The following is a 26181-nucleotide window of genomic DNA, read 5'->3' on the forward strand; positions in this document are numbered from 1 at the left end:
CACAGTCCTGAACTCCTGTACCCTGTCAACATAAAATACTGAACTCTTGTGGGGATGTAAGAATCGCCTTGTAGTACGGAACCCTCAAAACCTTAAAGGGCAATACGAGAGAACCTAATATCTGTATTCGGTGTCAAGTTATACCCAACAGAAACAAAATATTATCCTTCAATTTAGGCACCATGCAATAACCGCAGTAGGTATAGCCCATAAAGTTAATATACCTAGCGGAATAGAGCAACAATCTCGAGCTGTCAAACGAAACCGCAATTGGTTTTCATCTGTGTGAAAAAGATGTGTACGTATACACTAACATAAACATGATTGAACATGAATTATATGAGATTAAATTGTCAACGTGCGGCACGTGCCGACTGGACGGCAAAAAAAGAGTGCTACTGTCAGGTATCGCGCGTCTCTTTTTACCACGCAGTGTTACTGATAGTGACATCTCTCTTTGTTTCTCTATTCCGCTAGGTATATTGACTTTATGGTATAGCCTATACGTAATCAGCTTTTAATAACATTTAACACCATAACCTTTGACGTCCCATTGTCGTTATTATGAATAAAATCAGTTGCAAAGTAAAATAAAGATTGCATTGTACTATTAGTAGGATGGTAGTACTATGGTTGTATTTGTAAGAACAGTATACGTAGATACAATATAAGAATAAGAATAATATACTAAAGGAAAAAATGACTCATGAGTTAGTACAATATAAATAATCGGCCAAGTGCGAGTCAGACTCGCGCACGAAGATTTCCTTACCATTATAGAGCAAAATTAGGCCAAAATTGTGTTTCTGTATTCATCCTCGATAAATGGGCTATTAAACAGCCCGTTTATCGAGTAATTTCAGTACTTATCAACACTGAAAGAATTTTTCAAATCGGCCCAGTAGTTCCTTAGATTAGCACGTTCAAATAACCCCTTTCAAATAATTTCCCCCGTTTTTTCCACACTTTCCTCTATTTCTTCGCTCCTGTTAGTCTTAACGTGATAAAATATAGCATCTAGCCTTTCTCAACAAATGGGCTATCTAACACTGAAATAATTTTTCTAATCGAACCAGTAGTTCCTGAGATTAGCGCGTTCAAACAAACAAACAAACAAACAAACTCTTCCCAATTATAATATTAGTATAGATAGATATTAGTGTACTTACTTATAGATCAGATAAGATAATAGACTTTGAGAAAAATTCAAGTACCTACCAGCTGTTGCCATTATTGATATAGAGCAAAAAAGACCAAAAAAATCATGTTTATTGTATGGGAGTCCCCCATATTCATTTTATTTTGTTTTAATATTTGTTGATATAGCGGCAACAGATATACATAATCTATGAACATTTCAAATCTCTAGCTATTACCGTTCTTGAGTTACAGCCTGGAGACAGACAGACAGACAGACAAACAAACAGACACACAGACAGACAACAAAGTTTAAGTAATAGGGTCCCGCTTTTTACCCTTTATACGTGGGAGAGCCATGCTTCGGCACGAGTAGGCCGGCTCGAGGAGAGATACCACGTTCTCACAGAAAACCGGCGTGAAACAGCGCTTGCGCTGTGTTTCGCCGAGTGAGTGAGTTTACGGGAGGCCCAATTCCCTACCCTATTCCCTTCCCTACCTGACACTATTCCCTTCCCTTCCTTACCCTCCCCTATTACCCTATTCCCTCTTAAAAGGCCGGCAACGCACTTGCAGCTCTTCTGTTGCTGCGAGTGTCCATGGTCGACGGAAGTTGCTTTCCATCAGGTGACCCGTTTGCTCGTTTGCCCCCACGGAATATATAACACTAATGTTAAAGTGTTATATATTCCGTGTTTGCCCCTTTAATTCATTAAAAAAACCCTTTGCGTACGGAACCCTAAAATATATATTTTTGACTGTACTAACTCGTAATGTTAAGCTTTACTATTACATATTAGGTATTTTTAGTTCATTTATAGTTTTTATCGAACAAATAAATAAGTATACTTCCTACTTCCTACTAATCCTTCTTCCTACTATCCTACTAATATTATAAAGGCGAAAGTTTGTTTGGATGTATGGATGTATGGATGTGTGGATGTATGGATGTTTGTTACTCTTTCACGCAAAAACTACTGAACGGATTTTAATGAAACTTTACAATAATATAGCTTATACATCAGAATAACACATAGGCATAGCTGGGCACCGTTAATCAAATAGTTAACTTCGTTAATCGTTAATCCGTTAAAAAAAATGTTAGCTTCGTTAAACGTTAAAGCGTTACATTCCGGACGAATTAACGCAAGTTAACGTTAATCGTTAATATGTGTAATATGGCCTTGTTGTAACTTATATCATTCGGTTAGTATACATACATTCCCTTCCCATCCCTACCCTCCCCTATTACCCTATTCCCTCTTAAAAGGCCGGCAACGCACCTGCAGGTCTTCTGATGCTGCGAGTGTCCATGGGCGACGGAAGTTGCTTTCCATCAGGTGACCCGTTTGCTCGTTTGCCCCCTTATTTCATTAAAAAAAAAATACAAAACCTGTTGGTTTAAGGTTTTGGAAGTTAACATGTAAGGGACAAAACAAAATACTTCTATAATTATTGTATTCTACCTAACTAAATCATACTGCACTCTTCTTTATCAACATGCAAATGATTTATATAATAACCATAAACAAATCACTCTCTCTATAAGCACCGGCGCGGCGCGGCGCAGAGTAATAAAATGATAAAACGAAACAAATCTCTTCTCACTCGCATGCGCCTGAAAATGTATCTAGTATTGTTTTTGTTTCGCTGCTGCCGTGCCGCGGCGCTGCGCTGCCCGCCCGCCCGGCACTTGTCGTTTCATACTAACAGGTCTAAACCTGTTTTCGTGTCGCGCCGCCGCGGTGCCGTGCGGTATATAGTAGGCATTGGATTAACGATTAACGGACTTCTGCATATTAACGGAAGTTAACGAGTCCGTTAATATTTTTGAATGTTAACTTAAAAGTTAATCCGTTAATCAAAATGTTAACTTCGTTAATTAACGATTAACGGATTAACGAGTTAATGCCCAGCTATGCACATAGGCTACAATTTTTACTGACTTGCAAAATGGGGGAGGTGTTATGTTCGTTTTCTTATATTCAACGATTACTCCGCCGTTTGTTAACCGATTATATTCACAAAAGTGGTGATCTGATGAAGGATCCATAAGTAATCGAGGGCACTCCTCAAAACTTATAGGGAAACATGTGGTGATTTCGGTTTCGTGAGAAGTATTCTAAGCATATGCTACCAACAAGTAAGATATACCACCACTTGCACCGAGATATACCTGGTATACCGTGGTTCGGAAGGTGCTGAGGGAACTCCTGATTCTTTATAGATACAAGTTTGGGAGTATCAGCGTTGTTTTAAGAACAGAAAGCATATGCTAGGTACTATGCAAATTACATTCATCATCATCATCATCACCATATTATACAATTTCATAGTGTTTTAGATCGTGACTCGAGTTTGTCAAGCGATAATAAAAAAAATCTATACTTACGTACCTAATATTTTCTATTCTATCAACTTGATAGAATCTTGATGGTATCAAGAAATACAACCTACCAAGGAATACTACTATACATAAATATAATCTTACCTCTAATCTTTCGTTGTAAATGTTTTAATATATTATGTAATTATCTTAAGTGTAAAAGTTATAAAATTTTACGAGAATGTTTCTACTGGCCCCACAGGACAGGCTATGCCTAGTGTGGGGATTTATAAACCTGAAGAGTATGTTTGCTTGAACGCGTCAATCTCAGGTCCGATTTAAAAACTTATCTCAGTGTTAGATCATTTATCGAGTAAGACTATAGGCTATATTATAATATCACGCTAAGACTAATACGACCGAAGAAACTCAGGAAAATGTGGGAAAAACGGGGGAAATATATTTTATGGGAAAATGTACGGTTTCTGTAAAATTCCTAATTTACGCGGGCGAAGCCGCGCGGGACATCTAGTACTTAATAATTATTGTAAGTTTCATAATTTAAGTTTTGTCTTTGATTGAGTTTTGTATTTTGTTCGTTCTTTCGTGGACCTTTCACCCTACGACATGCGTTAGCATTCTATATAGTTTGTGCCTACGACCAATAATCACCAAACCACGAAGCTAAAACAAATTCTGTATTAGCTTCATGCACCAAACCTACATTTAAACACGGACGTAAAAAAAGTATTTTTACGTCCGTGCATTTAAATAGTTCCTAAAAATTACGACATAGCTTGGGCGTCGCTAGTGTCTCAAAGTACCTACGCGCCATTTTTCCCGCCAGCAACGCCACGCCTGTGAGAAAGAGACAAGAACATTGAGATAGAAAGAGAGCAAAAATGTTATTACGCCATATCCGGTGAAGCACTATTGGCCAACCACAACAGCTAGCGAGCGGCGCGCCGCTGCCATCTTTGTTGCGCGTTTTGGCTTGGCGCCTTTCCTGTGTTGGTTGTTCTCTGTAGTGGTGATAGTGTGTAACACGTTTCAAAATGGTGAGTTTTGCAAGATTTCGTGAAAAATAATGAGTGTTGTGTAAAAAATTTTGTGTATTTTGAAAGATAATCGTGTAATACACGTCCTGGCGAAGTTTCAGCTCCGTAACATAAAAATTAACAGGGTTTTTGATGAATTTTAGGCTGGAGGTAAAGCGGGTAAAGACTCTGGAAAAGCTAAGGCAAAAGCAGTCTCAAGATCGGCAAGAGCTGGATTACAGGTATGTAGAATCGTATTATAAAATATTTGGTGATTTTAGAAGAACATAAAAACCTATAATTTTGAATTTTACACTATTTCACAAAATTTAATAATACGCATGACCTCTAGTATGGCGGCCGCCAGTGCCGTAGGAAAATCAATGATAGGAAAATAAAAATGACACGTATTTTCAGTTTCCCGTTGGAAGAATACACAGACATCTCAAAAATAGAACCACAAGTCATGGGCGTGTAGGTGCTACAGCAGCAGTTTATTCTGCAGCTATTCTCGAATATTTGACTGCGGAGGTAAGCGACGCCTTGTCAATATGGCGGCATTCTAGATTTCTAGCGTAATTAAACTAAGATTTCAACTGAATTTGCACATTTAATTATGAAATGCGGTTCAAGAAGTTATTTTCCATATATTTTCTTTTAATTTTAATATAGAGGAAGTAAAAATTGAAAGTGTTATTTTTGGCGGGAAATGCTTTTGCACTTCTGATCATTTTTTCAATTATAATTTCCTTCATACGATATAAATTGTTGTTTTGTTTGTATAGCAGAACTATGTTTACGTCTTGAACTTCACTATGCACAGCAAATTGTTTGTTTACTCTAAAGGGCGGGAAAGTGTTTGTCAATTGTCAGTTCCTTCACGTTCCTTCATTGTTTACATTATTTTTGTAATATTTTAGGTGTTGGAGTTAGCGGGAAATGCATCCAAAGATCTTAAAGTAAAGCGTATTACACCACGGCATTTGCAATTGGCAATCAGAGGAGACGAAGAACTGGACAGTCTGATCAAAGCTACCATTGCTGGTGGTGGTGTTATTCCTCACATCCACAAGTCACTTATTGGCAAAAAGGGTGGCCCAGGAGCTCCAGTTTAAAAGGTAAAAACTTTACCTAATTAGTTAACTTTTTACTTATTTAGTAGTAGTTGTTTACAGCTTTTAGACTAATGCTACTCTACTAGAAATTTTAAACGTAAAGAAACATCTAAGTACACTTAACATTAAATAAAATATGTATTTATTAAAGAAATTATATTTTAAATAAGACTATTATTTTGTTTCAGCGGGTAACAAGCAACATTTTTCACTGCATTTGACTTTGATCTAATGGTCATCTAAAATATTCATTAGCCAATCGGTAAACATAGTTTTCTATATAGGCAGTGATGTGGACAGTGGTGTGACTTCATAGAACTGATCCGGACTTATACTTGTAGCTATAAGTACTAGTAATATGTTAGCTTTAAGGAGAATAAATATGATTGTATTAGAATTAAGGCTTTTTTGGTATAAAATATGATGGGAAAAGTTAATTAACTGGATTGTGTTTAGTTAAAATTATATTCCGCCGGTGTCTGTTTGTGAATGTTACTCCATGATACTTGCAGATTTATAATTTTGATACATTGTAACTTTTTTTTAGCTCTAAGCTATCATTCATAATATTATTTGCAGCATTTGTATTTTTTAAGTGACAATTGTAATAAGCAATGGCATATTATGTTCTAAATTGTATTTTAGTATGATTGAACTGTTACAAGTTGTAAGAAATGTATTTTGATCTTTAAAATATATAAAGCAAGCACTGAAGTTTGTTTATTCTAAAAGATTTTTTATTATCAATCATTTTGAATTCCTACCAAGTCATATATTATGTCTCGAATTTTAGGCTAAGGGTCAATTTATAATAGCGCAGAGTAGAAGCGAAGCGAATTTCCAAAAACTGAACACAGAAAATTCAACCTTAACTCTAAAGCGTAACGCGTGTAACATTACTTTTGCGAGGCTAATCAGCATTGGTCAGGCGCACGGAGCTTTGTATGAGCTCCGTGGTCAGGCGCATTCAAGCAAATTCTTAAATTCTCAGAAGTAAGAAAGTGCTTTAACACTTTGGAGTTCAGGTTGAATTTTTCATATTGACTTTTAATAATTCGCTTCGATGCGCTTCGACTCTGCGCTAGCATAAATTGACCCATACAATTTGATGTACAGAATCTTCCCAGCAGAAGCCCATCCTTGCTAGTATAAGGCGTGTTTAATAATACTAGCTATTTGACCTGAGGATACATATATATATATACAAGAATTGCTCGTTTAAAGATATAAGATTATACCACTGTGTATTAAACACGCCTTAGGGCGTGATCAGACGTGCACGAGTTGTACTATAACGTATGGGAAAACGCGCGCGGTTCAGCGAGTGCTGCGCGCGTGTTTTCCCATACGCTATAGCAGAACACGCGCACGTCTGATCGCGCCCTTAGGGAGATCGCAGACTACACTCTTCTTGTGTGAACGAGTCTGCAGCGCCCATAAAGTCGGCATGTCAAAAAGTGTGTCGTCTGCGATCTCCCATACTGCACGCTATAAGTAATATACCTAATTAGTTTACTATAATACGCGTACAAAGCTAAACAAGCCTATAGTCACGACTCACGATGATATTATATCAACAGGCTGGTTCGGCTAGTCCAGTGGTACTCGACCTTTTTTTATATGGGCGACATTCCATAGCCCACGACCAGAAATTTTTAGGGTAAGAAATAACGTTCTTCAAAATTAGCGATTTAAAAGTGGAATAATTATAAGTAAAGAACTCCTCAGTTACTTTTTATCAAACATGCAGTAATCTTAATAATATATTTTCGCTTATCAATTTTATCAATGGTACTGTCGCATTGAGTAGCTTTTAAGGGCCCCCGAGACGGTCAAACGGTTTGACTCAAACACGTAAATTTTGGTTTGACTCAAACCATTTTGATCGTTTGCAAAACTAGTTTTTTTGTTGTGTTTAACGCGCCGTTTGATCGTGTTCCGAACTTCCGATGCGTTTGAACAAACTTTGTACCATTCTTTGGAGTACATTATTTTTAACCGACTAAAAAAGAGGAGGTTATCAAATTGACGCATATGTATGTAATATTTCCAAAAGTGCCCAGTTTTCGTTTATGTTAGTCTATATCAGCATCTGAACAAATGCGCAAAATTTCAAAAGTGTATGTATGTTTTTATGTTTTGTTCATATATCTCCGGAACTATAAGTCCGATTTAAATATTTTTTACTTTCAACTCCACATCAAACGGTTGCATCAAACACGTATGACGTAAGGTTTCAATCAAACCGTTTGATCGTCTCGGGGGCCCTTAACAAGGAATCAAAGAAAGACGTCATGACTCATGTAATTACATACAATAGAAGCTTATGCAAAGTTTCGAAATTTTTTATTTTTGAATACAAGTGTTGTCTCAATTTAATTACAAAGGGCTCGAATATATCCCATCCTAATCAAATTCCGAGTACGGAGTACGGACTACGGAGTAGTCCAAACCGAGTAATGCACCCTTTACACTATACTGCCATTGATGTTTACAAATAAGAAATATTTTGTCTCTGCCCTTGGTAAGTTTAAAGGTAAGTAAAAAAAAAAGAAGTCAATTGTCATTGTCATTTTTTTGTCAAAATGGTTGCTCGTCACCATTTTGTTTGTTGCGTGCTGTAAGTTTTGGATTTCGAGGATCATTACAAAAATACAAATATTTGTTTAAATAATTACATTTCTTAATTTAGAGCTCGAGTGCCTTCAAATACCATGAGCTCTCGCCACAGAGATAGGAGTAGGTCTAGATCGCGCGACCGAGAACGCCATAAGGAACGTGACAAGGGTCGTGATCGGGACCGGGATAAGGATAGGGAACGTGATCATGGTCGCACGCGTGATCGCGACCGTGACCGTGATCGTCATCGTGACAGAGACCGTGATCGTGATAGGCACCGTTCAAAAAGGTACGCATCTTTATGTATACGGTGCATTGCAGTACCTAGAACTTCACTCCATCCATCCATCATCTGTTAGTGTATCTACTAGCCTAAATATGTTTTTGTTTACAGAGATAAGGAGAGGGAGCGCAGTCCGAGTCGCCATAAAGAAAAGAGGCGCAGTCGTTCTCGCAGTAGTAGCAGAGGCAGGGGACGAAAGTCAAAAGACAGGTACAGTAATGTTGATATTAAACTGTTTTTCTTTTCACTGTATTTGTGCTATGGCAATAAAAAATGTTAGGAAAAAATTGCAAGTTTATCTCTGGCTTCTCTTTTCAGGGATGGTACAATAGCCCTACTTGACCAAATGGTGGGGACCACTACCAAAGCCATGGCTCGCCAGGTGACAACCACGACTACCATAAACCCGGCTACCCAAGCTGCTATTCTTGCTGCTGCTGCTGTTGCACAGGTATGCCTACTAATCACCTTACTCAGAATATTTTACAATTATTCATTTACCCAAAAATAATTGAGGATGTGAGTGAATAAACACAATAACTAAAAGTAAGAAATTATCTGTTTTTTCATATAAATGGAAGATTTAGTGCCAAAAAAATGATTTTAAATTTAAAAACTGTTCATTTTATGTGTTGCCAGATATAATATTAGCCAGGTGATGAAGTAGATAAGTTACAAGGTTTGTTCAAATTTTATGGGAAAAAATGAGTAGGTAATAGGTATGTATGTTACAAAATGTTAGTTATTAGCTATGTCCACACTGTGCACTTTCATCTTCAATTTTTGTCATTAACTTCCATATTGGCGCATTCAATAATTGAATGCGTGAAGGAACGCAACACCAATATTGTTATTTTTGAAGTTTTGGAATCGGTCAGAGGGCATGCCTCACATTCGCTGTTGACTGCGTTATAATGCATGCCCTTGACAAACAGAAAAAGGCACAGTGTGGACAAAGCTATAGACTATTGTGTTCATCCACTCGCATCTTCAATTTTTTATGGTTATTTTTACTTTTTGAATTTTATTGAATTAAGTTAAAAATGTTACCTCTTTTTGTTCTCTTATTATAATTTGATTAAATTTAAACCAAATTTCATGTGTAGAAGTCAGTAGTATTTATTACCCATTTGTTTATGACATAGTGTAAACTCTACACTGTAGAAAATAAAGATTGTTATCTTTCAGCATAATGCAAACGAAAGACAGGTAAATACTCGTAAGAAAACGAAGATTAATTTAGAAAATACCAAACAATAGAAAATACTAAGACTGATTTTTTTTATTTCTAGAAATATGTCAATCTTATGGTAAGATACATTTTTTACTTAAGTTGTGACAGGAATTTGAACAGAAGCAAAAGTATGAGAAATATACCTATTTTCTTTTTATTATCAACAATGACATAATATTACAAAGGAGGTATCATGGTGGTATTTTTACAGGTTAGGGAACATACCCATACTACGTGACCTATTTAGGGGGGGTCTTAAAATAATATGCTAGGTCACAAGAGAGGGGAGGGAGATTAGATTTTTGCCACATACTCGATTTCGCCGAGAGAAACGTCACGTTTTTGACTATCTTCTTCGAATCTGGCGCGCAATGTTGGGTGCTTCTTCACAGTTGGAGCTGACGCACGTATAATATTAAAATGTTGACAACTTCACCAAACTGAATAAACTACCTGACAAACAGTGCCTGTTTGTCAGGCCGTTTTTAGTTCGAAGAAAGCTCATGCTGTACAATAATAACACTGTACAAAAAATACAAAGCTTTTATAAAATGTTACAAGGGTTTCTTGTCAGTGCAAGCAAGGAGAAGGTCAAAAATAGGTCACATAGTGGAAGGGAACATACCCATGTTCCCATAGGTATTCACTCTATATTAATCATTAGTAACTTTTGTAACATGCTACTTGTATGCCTTGTTTATATTAAAAGTTGAATACATAAAACTTTTACAACAAGACATTAGTCTTGAGAAGTCGAACATCAACTTCAGTGTACCGTTCATTTAAACTAAAATTTCCTATACTAAAAATTCAAATATGTACCAGACATTCGTCGCTCAGCGGCGCGCGACGGCGCCGGTGCAGCCGGCCGCGGCAGCAGCTGCAGCGCTGTCTGCAGCGACGGCAATCCCGCCGCCCACCTCCGTGCAGCAGAAGCTGGAGCAGCTGCAGTCGCGGTACCGACACCACGACCACAACGATCATGAGGAGCAGCACGATCATCACCCTGATGACGATAAGGATGATGGACAGGGTGAGTTGTTTTGGCTACTGCTAAAATGATGCTAGAATAAAATACTCTTGAATTAGGTATCTAATCTATGATCTAGTATAGTTTTTTTTCATTGTATTATAGTAAGCTGAAAAAAATGTAATTATTAACGACATTATATTAGAAACTCCAAAAACAACAGTATTTCTCCACTATTTAATGAATTTTATTATACTTATAAACCTTTTTCTTTATATATGACATTATCATTTATATATGATCATTTCTATGATCTTAAATAGGATCCAATATATATGATCATTTGATCATATCTGCGTATTACATTATCATATTTCATTAATCCTATTTTACGTCATATGTGGTTTCAATAGCCAATGGAGAGTGTTAACGCTGACAGGTATTGACATCAGGGCTACTAGATCTCAGAGAATTTGATTTGTCAAAAGACTTCGTCATTTTTAATATGGCTTGTTTTTTGTTATTTCAGCAAGATTATCCAAGTATATAATTAGAAAAATAATTACATTACATTATTTGAAACATATTAACGAACAAGAAATTAAAAACTCTTTTTTATATTTAATAACTGGCAACACCTATTTCTATGACCGTATTGGATCCAATCTCTCAGCAAATGTCAAAAATCTATGATCAAGAAAGAAATGAATCATATGTCTATATTACATTATCCAATATCATTGACTCAATGATCTCGGATCCAATATATATGATAATCTAAAATCCCCCTAAAGAAAACCGCATCAGAATCCGTTGCGTAGTTTAAAAGATTAAAGGGAAGAAGGGACATAGCGGAAAAAAGCGATTTTGTTTTATACTATGTAGTGATTTTAAGTTACTGTACTCAATTTATCAGGAATTTCGGACATCTAGTTTTAAAAATATCTATTTTAATTTTGCCAACATTGTAGTTCCTATATTTAAATTTACTATGTTTAGGTCCGCCGGGCGAGACGGCGGCGGAGCGTCGCGCGCGCCGGCGCCGCACGCGGTGGATGGGCTCGGAGCACGACAAGACCTTCATCCCCGGCCTGCCCACTGTCCTGCCTTCCTCCCTCACCAAGGAGCAGGAGGAGCAATATCTACGTGAGTCCCACATATTATGTCTGCTTACAACAGTCTTGTCATAAGACAAGTGTAAACAAAATTTACTGCAATATCAGATTCAAATGATGTTAAAATACGACTGTTTGGAATTGTTTTCCGCGACAGTAATTTGTCTTTTTCGATGAAGGTTGAAGTCATAATAACAGATGGTTGTATTGTATCATAGTAATATTTGAATCTGATCGTAATTTTGTGTTTGATATGTTTGAAAGGAAAATTTTGTTTACATTGATATTGTCTATTATAAACTTAAATGGATTGTAAGTATTTAAAGGTGTATGCTCACATTTAACAAGTCTCCCATAATGGCCGAAATTTTTGAATGAATTGAAAAATACAATAAATAATAAGATTTAATTGCAATGTAACCTCTTGTTCAGTGTGAGTGAATGATACAAATTGACTACGAAATTAATTATTATCTTAACAGTTTATTGATGTTTCTAGGTTCTTAATAATGATATTTATTATTTACTAATTAATCAAATATTTTAAGGTTGCTAATCCAATATGCTATTTTAATTTTTATTTCATCTAATTAATAATGCTAATTTTAGGTTGACAGTTATATTTTGTGTCTTTTATTATAGAAATCATATTTACATAAAATATATTTTGTTTAACTTGGATGATGACTGATAGTTAATGTTTCAGCTACAGGAAGAACTTTAAATCAATTTAATTCATTTGAAAATACTTATGAAATGATAATGTTACATAGTTCTTGACAAAACATGCTGTTATGTATCAATTTAAAGCATACAAATCGAGACTATATTTTTGATTTTGGATGTTCTTTCTATTTAATTTTTTACTCAAGATTTATAAAAATATAATGTAATCGTCATCGTCCCCATGTGACTTAGCGTAGCAAATGTGTGGTCTAATGGTGGTGTGCCGGACTCCGGCGCTAACCCTTGCCTTGCAGTGCAGCTGCAGATAGAGGAGGTGAGCCGCAAGCTACGCTCCGGCGACCTGGGCATCCCCGCCAACGTGGAAGAGAGGTACCCCGATTCACCCTGAGTATCGCCCGCTTATATTACACCCGCCCACGGCGCCAAACGCGATAATCTTTTTTCTGTTTGCAGGCCATCACCGATATGTAGATGGTTCTAAATATAATAAACGATACACCGGGTATCGCGACGCCGGCGGCTCGCTGCCTGCAGTAGGACACATTAATCAGTACCTTTTCAGTTCGTCGGGTTAATCGATGACCTTATTTTCAGCCCTAATACCGATTCAAATTTCAGGTTGAAACGAACTAATGAATGATGATTTTGTTTTTTCTCAGGGCGCTAGGTTAGATAGAGCTCGGTTAATCACTTACTTTCTAGCTTACGCACGCGACCGCAGTGTTCGTTAGTGGTATCGAACGCGGCGGTCGGAGTGTTCGACCCGCCCCGGCCGCCCCGGTGCGGGGTGCGAGGACGGTGACTTACTCTATCTATGTGCAGGTCCCCGTCTCCGGAGCCGATCTACTCGACGGACGGCAAGCGGCTGAACACGCGCGAGTACCGCACGCGCCGCAAGCTGGAGGAGGAGCGACACCGCCTGGTGCAGCGCATGCAGCAGATCAACCCCGAGTTCAAACCACCGCCGGACTACAAGTGAGATGGTTTTTTGACCCATGGCTGTTATGCCACAAACTATTAGACGAGATGGTTATTATTTTTATACAGATTTCGATATTTAATAAAACGTTTTGTGACTTGTCACTTGGGGACAGAAATATTTTATATGGTTAACCCGTGTAAACAAATTCGAATTTCTACATGATGCTTTAGTCAATAGTTGACGTAGGTAACTAAACTCTTCAGAGAATTGAGCTTTATGGTTTTGAATTGGCAAATGTTTTAATAAGTAACTATGGATTATACATAGATGCTTTCTAATATAATAAATGTTTTACACTAAAGCACATTCTTAACAAAGTAAAATATTTCCAGGCCTCCGATAATCCGAGTGCACGACAAGGTGATGATACCTCAGGAGGAGCACCCCGACATCAACTTCGTGGGTCTGCTGATCGGCCCCCGTGGAAACACATTAAAAGGTGCGTAAAGAAAGTTGCAGGCAATTTATACAATATAGTAATCCATATTATAAAGGCAACAGTGTCTGACCGTCTTGTTTCTTCACGCTTAAAAGACTGAACAGATTTAGGTGAAATTAGGTTTGGACATACTTTGAGACGGGAAACGACAGAATATTGAGAAGGCGACTAATCCAAAATTGTCGATTTTATAAATCATTTTTGTACTTGATAATAAGCCCCGAATTGTTTAATTTTCTAAACACAGATACTACATTATATTTCCGAGAATTCAATCTGAGCGAAAACACGATATCGTAAAATTTTCTCGATAGAAAAAAATCACAAAAATGCATTTAACTTTGACGATTTTTTTCATATATTACCAAAACTATGCATTAAACTGAGTTAATATTTTTACACATCTAATAAAATTCTATCACCGAGGGTTCGACGTAGCGGATTTTGAATATTCTTATATTTTTGAAGATATTTAAGAAAAACAACATTGGAGCTTCACCGCTAAATTTGTCTCGCCCCTCAGTCGCCAACAGTCGCGTTCGCGCGCGCCTGAGAAGAGGATGTACTTCTTTTTCCTTTACTCCGGATTGAGAAATATTTAATCGAAACCATGGGAAACAAACAAAAATTAAATAAACACACTAAAAGCAACCATTACAGGAGAAAACGGGAGCCGATGAACAATTGTAGAAGGCTTTTTAATTTAATATAAAATATGTTTATTTATACGAATATGATAATATTATCATGACAAATAATTTGTCAAACCCAATTGTTGCCGCCGCACATGCGTAGTGCTTCGTGCTTGAGATGATACCATTGGACGATCTGCGTGTATCGTCCAATGGTATCGTCTCATAGCACGAAGCTTCGTGACGATAGACGAATCAGCGGCCGCGGCAATAGAGATTGAAAAAATAAATCGGCTTCAAATCGATATCGTTTTGACAAAAACTAGTGTATGAGTTATGACAGCGATTTGAAAATCGATTTGGTTTCAATGAATGTCGTACTCGATACTATGGAAATATCGAATAAATTTCTTCGGAACAACGCTACGGTCAATGATGAAATACTCAAAGCAGATATGTTACTACCGCGCGCGTTGTGAAGATTCAAATACGGCCCAATTTGGCCGTCTGTGGTTTAGTCTGCATCGAGCGCAGTCACGAACGTGCCGCGTTACCTTAATAAATTGAAAATGACGTCGTGCGTGTTTCGAAAATGTACCTATTATGACTCAAAAGTAAACAAACCACATGGAATCTCTTACCACATGTCTTGATTGCAATAAATACCTCGATTATTTACATTTTCAATAATTTTTTCAAACAATCTGGAAAAAATCGAATTTTCGTCATAGCTTAGGCGAAGAAAGGGACAGCGATACGATTCGACGTTTAAAAATAGAATTGTCTCTTTTATGTAAATGGTTTTTCATATCTGGGCGATTCCATTATCGCGGGTGCAACCTTTTGACGCACTTAAAGCGTCCTACTGACAAAATAGAACATATCTATTAATAAATTATCTTTTGAACATTTTAACTAGTTAAATTATGATATGTAAATGAAAACTATAATTAAATCTAAGAAAAGACACAAAATATGTTTTAAGTAGTATCGCGGGTGCAACCAAATCGGCCCTCCATTAAGAACTCGGACGAGTTCATTTGAGAATACTGTTAATTGTGAAACTTTTAGTTATTTATTAACCCATATTCCAAAAGTGTATAAGACAAAGAAATGATTTAACTAGATACAATTAATTTAAGTTATTAGTACTAGGAATTATTAACAATTCACTAGGAATTAAAAACAGAATATCACGGGTGCAACAAGTCTAAAGAAATTGAATTTACTCACAAAACTGTGACTAATTTCTACATTTTTGATATGCAATACATAATATTATTAGTAAGTTGTAATAATACTACTTAAAATTTTGTTATTTTTTAATTATCAGTCATTTATCGATCTGAGAAAATAAATTGTCTAAATCACTAAAAAAAAATTAATAATGTAACTTAGGCAAACGTTTTTCGATGTATTGCTATAAAACCAAACTGCAGCAAACATTGAATTCAAAATTTGTATCTATAATTTAAAAGAATATGGTAGAATTATGTAAAAATATTTTTTCAAAGAAAAATATTAAATATATATGATTTTTATGTCATTTGTAGCATGTCTTATGAAATGTTTAAAAATAAAAGAAGATTAATCATCATTTTGAAACATCTCTTATGTAATACATGAAATATATCTAAAAATATAAAACACGATGTGACTCTATTGAAATTTTTATAAATCTTGTAATTACATGAAAACTATTGATAACAAATATATTTTAACGTTATTGTTTACCTTAATAATATTAAATATGTCGAAAATTACTAGAATAGTTTAAAAATAAATTGTTGCTTTTGCAATTGTACTGCTTCGATCGCGGGTGCAACCACTTTTAAGGTACTGTTTTTTCATTAAAAACCATAAAATAGTTTATTCCAATGATTAATTCCTATTTCCCTCTCAATTCTTCTTACTTTTACAAAGTTTCAAATTATTAACAATTCATTTTAGCGAGAAAACTAAACTTTTGTACCTTTTTTATCGCGGGTGCAACAATTGCAACTTTTGTTTCAATAATGTTTGAAAACTAATTTAAAATTGTTGATTTTTTTGCGCAGAAATATAAACTTATGTTATACAGTCAATATTATGTAGTGAAATTCAACTTCGAGCTAGTGATTTGTCGTAAAAATAATCATGTGTGGCATAAGCAGTTTTTCTCGCGCCGTTAGATGATCTCACTTCAGAATGTTATAAATCATTCAAATTTAAATTTTTACTGATAAAAGTTCTTTTGCTAGTAAATATACATCTTTCTATATATAATTCAATAAAAAAATGTAACAAATGCTGTAATTTAAAAATTCGTGTCGAGGGTCGTCTCTAGTGGAATCGCCCATCTTTTGTTTCAGTTATCTGTCAAATTTGTCAATGTTTGCAATTTTGAATTTGAAAATTGTTCGGAAGAGATTTAAGCCGGAAAATAGTAACAGTATCGTAATATATATTATATATAGTAACGTAACAGATCTGTATAAGTAGAATATCATTGGCTACGGTCTTGAAATGATAAGATTAAATTGTCAAACAGTGATAACATTATAATATTATATGCAAAATTCACTACTTCGACCATTCGCTTGATAATAAATAATAATAAGGGTATGAACAAAGTTGACGGTACATTTATGTAAGGATTTAGAAGAGTACATAATATACTTACTACATAATATATTATAAGGTCTTTTATACCTATGATATTGCCGTTTTGTTTGAAAAATGTTCTTTTGGGGGTTCCGTACACAAAGGGTAAAAACGGGACCCTATTACTAAGACTTAACTCCGCCGTTAGTTGTCGGATTTCCAAAATTCTTTTGTTATTGTATAAGATGTAGTCCGAATTTCGTAACATATGTTAACAAAATTGGTGATCTGATGGTGCGATTCATGAGAAATCGAGGGGAGCTAAAAGGAGGAAACAAGCTGACCCGGAAAATATTGTTTTGCCAATTATTATTTTTTATAGTATCTATATAAAAAGTAAATAAAAACCTATTGTCAGGCCTAACGAATGTACATAGCATTATTATCGGTTGAACCGTTTTGGATGAGTTCGCGCACAAACACTGTGACCCGAGAATTTTACACATTTGACTAGATGATACGGCAAACGTCAGTTTGCCACATAAATTATTTCTAGTATCAATAATATATTATACCAAAAAGCAGATAAAAAATTATCCTCAAGCCTAACGAATGTATGTATGCAAAATTTCATTGAAGCAGTTCGCTTACAAACATTGTGACATGAGAATTTAGTATATTTTAATCTGACAAATGTTAATATATTTTACGCAAATACACACAAAAACTAACCAAATTCGGAGTCACTTGGGCAATTGACAGTTTCAAGCCTTACAAGACCGGCGGCGAGGATAATATATTTCCGGCCCTCCTACAGCAGGACAAGGACATTATCCTTCCTATGCTACTGAAAATATTCAGAGCAACTAAGGGAACTGAACCTCATCAGGTTACTACGCTCAAGGGTACGCTGATGACCTGGCGATTATGGTGGTGGGAAAATGCGCATCGGTGGTCGCTGGGTTGATGCAGTCAGCACTAAGAGTCGTCGAGGATTGGTGCCAAAGGGTCAAGCTAACAGTAAACGCTGATAAGACGGTCTTGATACCTTTCACCAAAAAGAGGAAGTTGGAGGGACTAAGACCCCCAACACTCTTCGGGAAAACTATTAAGTTTGCGGGTGATGTCAAATATCTAGGAGTAATCCTAGACAAAGGACTCACTTGGAATAAGCACATCGAGTATATTACGAAAAAGGCTAGATGTGCTCTGGGTTCCTGTTGGAAGCTTGTCAGCTCTAAATGGGGTATTCGGCCGAAGGCAATGCTATGGCTATATACAGCCGTAGTGAGACCGATTACCACATATGGCTGCGCAGTGTGGCATAAAAAGGCTGAACAAGTAAACTGTAATAAAAGACTAAACAGCGTACAGAGACTGGCATGTCTAATAATCACGGGTGCACTCTCGTCAACACCCACCGCTTCCCTCGAGGCCCTGATCAACTTAACTCCGCTTCCTCTGCTTGTTCAGAGGAAGGCCAAAAAGGTGGCTCTCAGGGCCAGGACGGCGGGTAGGACGAATTGGGTCTCCACCCCATTTCGACAGCTGGAACAGTCTCAGTGAATCACCTATCATGGCCATGCCATCAGATGCCATGATCAAGGTGTATAGCTTTTCAAAGTAGTACCAGGTTTTTATACCTTCCAGGGAGGACTGGGAAAGAAAAATCCCAATCGATGTCCAGCCTAGCGACATAGTTTGGTTCACGGATGGATCAAGGAAAGACAACCGTGCGGAAGCCGGATTCTACGAGGGCAGGCCACCAAAAGGCAAATACGCCTGTTTGGGGGAGTTTGCGACCGTGTTTCAGGCTTAAGTCTTCGCTATCCTCGGTTGTTCACTAGAAAACCTAGAGATGGCCCTAGTTAATAAAAACGTTTTTATCTTCTCCGATAGTCAAGCTGCACTTAAAGCACTGACTGCCGCAGAAGTCTCGTCCAAATTAGTTCTGGAATGCGTTGAGACGTTAAACATGCTAGGAAGGAACAACAACATCCGCCTAGTATGGGTTCCGGGCCACAGCAACGTCCCCGGCAATGAAACCGCTGACGAACTGGCTAGGCTTGGGGCCGAGAGTCTCATATATAGTCCAGAACCAGTCTGTGGTATAACTCCCAGTACCACAAAGCAAGTGCTCAAGGAATGGGGTCACAGACTATGCAGGAAGCAATGGGCTGAGACCCCTGACCTTGAACACTCCAAGGCACTAATTCCTGACTTCAACAAGAAACAATCAGAATTAGTGCTCACCTTGGGTAGGAACCAATTAAGAATCCTTACCAGAAGCCTAACTGGGCACTGCAAGCTCAACAAACACCTAAACAGAATGGGTATTTGTAGCATAACGACTTGCAGATTCTGGAGGAGGAGGATGAAACACCTATTCACCTTCTCCTCGACTGCCCTGCTCTACTACAGAGCAGGAATAGGCACCTTGGTAGCCACGAATACTCGTCCACAGAGGAAATTCGTGGCACCAACCCCAACCATATCGTTCAATTTATGAGCAGTATTGGGTTGGGGATGATACTCTAGTGCGAAGGAGTCACAATAGATCCTCATGGGTCGCAGTGACGTCAGGGCTACAGCGGCCTGCCATCTTTAAAAAAAAAAAAAAAACCAAATGCGGACGTGGACGAAGACGTGGCTAGTAGATTATATTAAATAAAGTTATAATATTTTTGTAACAACTACAGCAAATTCGATCCAGTAGTGTCAGAGCCTCTTTCGATAAATAAACATATCATAAAGTATTACTAGTGTTTATGGCAAAAAGTATTAATTTGATTCTCAAAGTACAGATAGAAAATGTGACTCGAACTTCTAAAAATTTTATCTGATATATTTAGTTATACTACGTTCGTACAAAGAGTGATTACGAGAATAATTACACAAAATAGCCGCAGTGACATTTTGAATGCGTTGGGCGAGTGCGCGGGTGAAAACCGATTTTTTTCTGTCCTAGGTCTCCCCCTTAAGATAGTTTTTGTTGCGGAAAAAAATTAGGTTACCGTGCACGGCACGATAAATAATAACTGCGATATTGTCTACAGCGATGGAGAAGGAGACGGGTGCGAAGATAATAATCCGCGGCAAGGGTTCGGTGAAGGAGGGCAAGGTAGGGCGCAAGGACGGCCAGCCGCTGCCCGGCGAGGACGAGCCGCTGCACGCCTACATCACCGCCACCAGCGCCGACTGCGTCAAGAAGGCTGTTGAGAAGGTACTGTTAACTACTGTTTTATTTTGATCTATTGGTATTGGATAAAGCTGTTAACACACACACACACCTGTGTGTACCTCGCCGTCAAACAATAATTTTGCGAGATATAAATTGTAAATCTACATAATATTATGTACTGTTTTTAATGAATAAATATATTAACCGATTCAATGCGGCGCACCTTTTTGAAGACTTTCAGTCGTGGCGGCATACAATTTTCCCGTGACACGTGAGCCGTGTCATACGCCTTAGGAGTAGATGACACGGCTACCGTGTCATCCGCCACGTTCAAAAAGCTTTGTTTTTTTTTGGTTTTTACGCTTGTATTAACTTAATTTATTTAATTGAACCCAAACTATTGTTGTTAACGGAAGGCTACGTTGTTTTAAGTTGATTTCGAGTAGTTTTACTAAGTGTAACCCTGAAAATGGCAGGTAAGCGATTTTTTTATTCAGATGTTGCAAACCTTTTGTAGGTTTCAAAGTTAGAAAAATGAGTACCTACCTATATTAAATAGATCTGGGTTTCCAAAATAAATTTCGTAGTTAATATTTTTTATCCGACTTCCAAAAAAGAGGAGGTTATACGTTTGGCTGTGGATATTTTTTTATGTGTGTTCAACGATTACTCCGCCGTTTGTGAACGGATTTTCAAAATTTTTCTTTTGTTGTATAGGGTATTTGTTCCGATTAATCCGGTTCCGAGTTGGTACCATGTTCACAAAAGTGATGGAACCATGAAGACTCCCAATATTACTTCTTTATTTTCTTAAAAGTTTACTATTAAAAAGCCCGGCCGCACATTATCCAAATTTATTATCAGAAAAAGTCAGACGCTCATACATTTTGACACGTTAGAATTCTGATGGTATGCGGGGTCCACAACAAAATGTATGAACAGAGTACGTTCCGGCGGGCGTCCGAATTTTAGTGAACAGAAATTTTGGATAATGTACGGTGGGCTAAAAAAGGAGACAGCACCTACTTTTTTCAATTCACAGAATATTCAGAGGGGAAAGCCTATAGGCTTGTTCTACATGGAAAATTAAGATGATTTTGTTCAGAGTAGAACCTTCTAAAGTGTAATTTGAGGGAGATACAATCGTTTTTCAAATGAGTGGCGTATGACACGGCTCCCGTGTCATCCGCACTGAATCGGTTAAACACACAAAGTGATAATCATAAGTTTAATGTGTGTGTGTTTGTGAGAGAGAGAGAGAGATAGAGAGAAAGAGAGAATTGCTACTCGATTTTGAATGTATAGTTCAATTATCACTTTTGTTAAAATCATTACTCTTTTGAGTTCTTCGGAAATAGGGCTACGTTAATGAGGCGTTGGGGTTCATTCGAAAATTATAATTTATAACTTGAATGAAACAAAGTTTTTATGTATTGCATTTAATCTATTTCTGTCGGTCAGATAAAGGAGGTGATCCGCCAAGGTGTGGAGGTGCCGGAGGGTCAGAACGACCTGCGGCGCATGCAGCTGCGAGAGTTGGCGCAGCTCAACGGCACCCTGCGAGAGAGCGACGGTCCGCGCTGCGCCAACTGCTCCGCCGTCGACCACAAGACGTGGCTTGTGAGTACATTACCAGTTACCACACAACAACAATGCTTAACTTGACATACCAAATACCTACTCAACTCAAAATCACTCAATGGCACTGAGAAGAGTATAGCTGAACTCGAAGAATTGAGTCGTAGAGACTGTCCGATTCCAAAAAATCTCGAGACTCTCGATTGAAGTCGTGCTAGGACACTAAACTGTGCAATGTGCATGTTTGGGGTTGGGATAGATAAACTAGAGATCAAAGAATATTCCTGCATTGCACAGATCAGACTATTACTAAAATGGGATAATATGAGATCGAGTCACGCGCTCGGTGAGATGTCGCGTCGTGAACTAACTTTTAACCCTTCGATCGTGGAAAAACGAGACACAATATAACCAGTGACCGTATGGGGCTTGATAAATTAATATAGTCGACAGTTATAAACAGAGATCGGAATTGGGTGTGTGAAAATACCTAAAGTTTGCAGCGGGACATAATATGGAGCTGTTACAACCACTTAAGTTAAACCGGTTTTGGTCAAAAAAAGATTAAAACCACATTAGCATTTTGCAGACATGTAAAATTCTGTGTTTGGCCGACAAAGAAAAATTGAGACTAAAAAATTAATTTAGAACTGTATAAGCAGCTTGTAAATGTTTATAGTTCGGTGTTTCAAAGGTAAGGAACATGTTAAAAAAAAATACAAAACTGAACCGGTAAAATCCAAAACAGTTTAACTTAAGTGGTTGTAACAGCTCCATATTATGTCCCGCTGCAAACTTTAGGTATTTTCACACACCCAATTCCGATCTCTGGTTATAAATTATAATATAAAGGTGCAGAGTTGCATTATTACCTAAGTTACATCTAGGTAATAAGGCAACACGCGCTGTACGGGCGTTAACCCGTACAGTGCATTTTCACTGTTACATGTTTAGCTGTACTTAATAAGCATATTGTCGTCAGTGTCCGGACAAGCCGAACGTGACGAGCAGTATCGTGTGTTCGTCGTGCGGCGGCGCCGGACATATCGCCCGCGACTGCCGCGCCCGCCGCCCTGGACACGCCCCGCTCAATCCGGACAAGGTAATGTTATTTCCCTTACAAATTACTAGTAATAACTTAAAAACACATAATACATATACATTGCATAATATATTGATAAAGTTGTTTGAAAGACATAAAACAAAACATATTTCTCCCTGTTCGATGACCGGGATTTTCTTAAGTTTATTTTAAATAAAAACTTTAATTTCTGTCATGGAATCTCCAAGATGAAATACCTGACACTCTTGTTTATCGCCTGTGTTGCATACAAAACGTAAATTCTCCGCGTAACCGCTCCGCCCGAAAACCGCCAGTATGACAAGGCCTTAAACTTACGATATCCTTTATGACGGCTGTATACACTCGACGACATCCTCGACCGTCCATGCTCGCTCTGGTTTTGCCCGCGAGAGTCAACGAGACGAGGAAGAGAGCGCCTCTCGAGAGCGTCTCGGGGTGTCTTGTCGAGTGTGTACAGCTGCGATCATATTTTGTGTAATTCCCCAGGCGAAGATCGATGAGGAGTACATGTCGCTAATGGCGGAGCTGGGCGAAGCGGCACCCCCGGCGGGCGGAGGCGGCGGGGGAGGAGGGCCGGCGCAGCGACGCCCCGCCCACAACCTGTTCGCCGCCCACCAACCCGCGCGCGCCATCTGTGCGCCACCAGGTACGTGTCACAGTAATAGAAATCGATTACTTGGCAACACTAAACTGAGACAGAGCTATGCAATACTTCACCTTCCGTAGTACAGATGTCGCGTTGCGCCGCTGCCGCAGAGTGCGGTTTCACCTTTACAGTATGAGAGTGTTCACTTGAGACGTGACAGACTTTAGACAGATTATTTCCATACAAAATATTTGTCCGTTTGCATTATGTTTTATCAGTAGGACTATAACGGATGTCTGGCTTAGCCTATGCTTCCGATTTATAATGACAAATACAGATAATATTTTATTTACATTAAACGTTCCTTCCCAAGTATTTGTAATTGTATAAAATATAATGTTTCGTCTTTAGGTGTGGGAGCGTCTATGCCGCCGTTCCCCCCGCACATGCCGCACCCCCCGCATCCGCCGCACCCGCCTGCGCCCTGGCTCGGTAAAAATATGTCATGGCTACATTTGAAAATGAACAATAAGGACTAAATTTCAATTCACATAACTGAAATAGCCTCAGGTCCATGCTTATATGATCCAAACACAAGGCGAGGTACAAACGTCATATTTAGATCTCAAAATTTGTATGGACTGATTTGACTGGCCTTGTGAGTTGGATTGGAACATAATATAAGAACTTACAACATCCAAATTGTTGGTGTCCGTTCTTCATTGGAAATACAGCTTTGTAAACTTGTAATTATTTATTATACTGAGACACTACTATTATTACAGGCGGTGCCTCGGTGGGCGCACAGCCGCCGCCGCCCGGCGCCGCGCCACCCTTCCCTCCGCCGCCGCCCATGCAGGTAATAAAAACAAACCGTCGCAATAAAAACATATTTATACAATGGATACAGCATAACTAGGGCGTTTGCTGCGTTAAGCGTGCGCCCGGCGCGGCCACCCGCGAGGCGTGCTTGTTTCATGTCATCCCATAGAGCAGCGCTGCGTTGAGCTGGTCAGCCGTCGCTGTGGCGAGCGCCGATTACTGTGGCGAGCGCACGGCGCGGGCGCTCGCGACGGGCAGCCGCGCTAGGCACACGCTCAACACCGCAAACGCCCTAAAATATTTTATCCTTTTCTGACACGTTGGAAAAGCCGCTTGATTGACAAGGACAAACCACGACGTCACACCGCGACATGATGTCATTTTCATTAAGATAATGATTAAACTTTTTATAATAAACAGAAAACGCATTTTATTATAAGAGGTTTTTCGTAATATAAATCGATGTAATTTAACGCCTCAAACGGAAGTCCCTCAAGAAAAATATTGTTAAAGTTGTCTTCGTTGTGTATGGATGGATAACTTATATAATGTTTGTTTTTAGGGTGACGGCTCCATGGGCCCCGGTCCGCACATGCCGCCGCCTCCCCCAGGTATGTCTTAAAATGTAATAATAAATATAGCAGCACGATTAAATTGTAATATTATACTGTGCTTAAGCTTTTGTAAGTAAAGTTGTTTCTATACTGCCTTTACTTTCATAGTGTCGTGGTAATCATCAATGATCGGAACAATACCAATGATGATTGCTATACTACAGTCGCAAGCAAGTAGGAACTTATCTAATTATCTTGTGTACAACAGGTATGATGGGTATGGGCGGGGGTGCTGGCGGGTGGCGCGCGGCGTTCGCCCCGCCCTGGGCCGCGCCGCCGCCCTTCCTCGCCCCGCCGCCGCCGCCGCCGCCCGTCTCCTCCGCATAGCAACAATACTTGTGACATTCACTCTAAAGGCAATATACCGCTCGCAGACGACAATTTACATACAACACAAACAACACATCGACAATTTTTACAACCGACAGCCAGTCTAAAAGTCAATCTTAAGACCAGTTTTACACAGTCAAGAAAATTCGCGCTATGCATCCAACCATACAAAGTCACTATATTTTAAACGCGAAAAAACCACTTCCTTTTTGGGTTCAAGTCTCTACCTGAGCATAATATGATCAGGTACTTCCAGCTCTACAGTTCTGTTTTAAATATTATTATTATTTAAAACAGAATCGTAGAGCTGGAAGTAAGAAAAGACGTAGTAATAACGGACTGGCTAGTACACCAACAAGCAATAATATAGGACAATATAAGGACCAAATCATTATCTATTATAATTATTATGATTAATGATTCACTTCTGGGGATGTATACATTAAAGTATACACACAATAATATGTAGCTTCACTTTTTGACACATTTTCCATTACATTTAGCCGTAGTAGACTATCAGATGATAGCACAAAACGAAAATATTAGAGGGTAGCTAAAAGTAAGTGAAAAAAAAATCCTTATATAACACCAAAATTGTACATTTTTACATTAAATTTTGTTAAAAAACTTAAAAAATATCATAGCATGCATTTTTAGTTATTATTGCAACCTCAGAACAGTGATTGCAACAATAAAACAAGTCATAAATATTATGTAAGTAAAGCAAGATAATGTTTTTAAATTTTCTCAATCATGGATGAACTGTCCAATATCAGAAATACTGTTGACTGCCAGTTAGCTGTGAAATTGTAATTACCTGTACGTTA

At 38.1% G+C, this 26181-nt stretch overlaps 2 protein-coding genes across 3 annotated transcripts; both read left to right on the forward strand.

The window, feature by feature from the left end:
* The first annotated feature begins 4397 nt into the window (after nt 1-4397).
* LOC121725782 (histone H2A.V) lies at nt 4398-6346 on the forward strand. Its single transcript, XM_042112898.1, has 5 exons — nt 4398-4521; nt 4665-4742; nt 4918-5031; nt 5421-5618; nt 5804-6346. The coding sequence occupies exons 1-4, from the start codon at nt 4519-4521 to the stop codon at nt 5613-5615; spliced, it is 390 nt and encodes a 129-aa protein (XP_041968832.1). The 5' UTR covers nt 4398-4518; the 3' UTR covers nt 5616-5618; nt 5804-6346.
* Nucleotides 6347-8202: 1856 nt separating this feature from the next.
* On the forward strand, nt 8203-25922 carry LOC121740322 (splicing factor 1). Of its 2 annotated transcripts, XM_042132989.1 has the most exons (18): nt 8203-8523; nt 8629-8727; nt 8836-8968; nt 9706-9726; nt 9810-9827; nt 10577-10784; nt 11721-11867; nt 12817-12892; nt 13346-13498; nt 13838-13944; nt 20216-20382; nt 21802-21960; nt 22901-23020; nt 23489-23648; nt 24000-24080; nt 24374-24447; nt 24973-25021; nt 25233-25922. In XM_042132989.1, exons 1-18 carry the CDS (start codon nt 8330-8332, stop codon nt 25349-25351), a joined length of 2085 nt encoding a protein of 694 aa, XP_041988923.1. In that variant the 5' UTR covers nt 8203-8329; the 3' UTR covers nt 25352-25922. The 2 variants fall into 2 exon arrangements, with proteins under 2 accessions (XP_041988923.1, XP_041988925.1); XM_042132991.1 differs by lacking the exons at nt 9706-9726; nt 9810-9827.
* The last annotated feature ends 259 nt before the right edge of the window (nt 25923-26181 follow it).

The sequence above is a fragment of the Aricia agestis genome, chromosome 3 (assembly GCF_905147365.1).
Source record: "Aricia agestis chromosome 3, ilAriAges1.1, whole genome shotgun sequence".
Classification (NCBI taxonomy): Eukaryota; Metazoa; Arthropoda; class Insecta; order Lepidoptera; family Lycaenidae; genus Aricia; species Aricia agestis.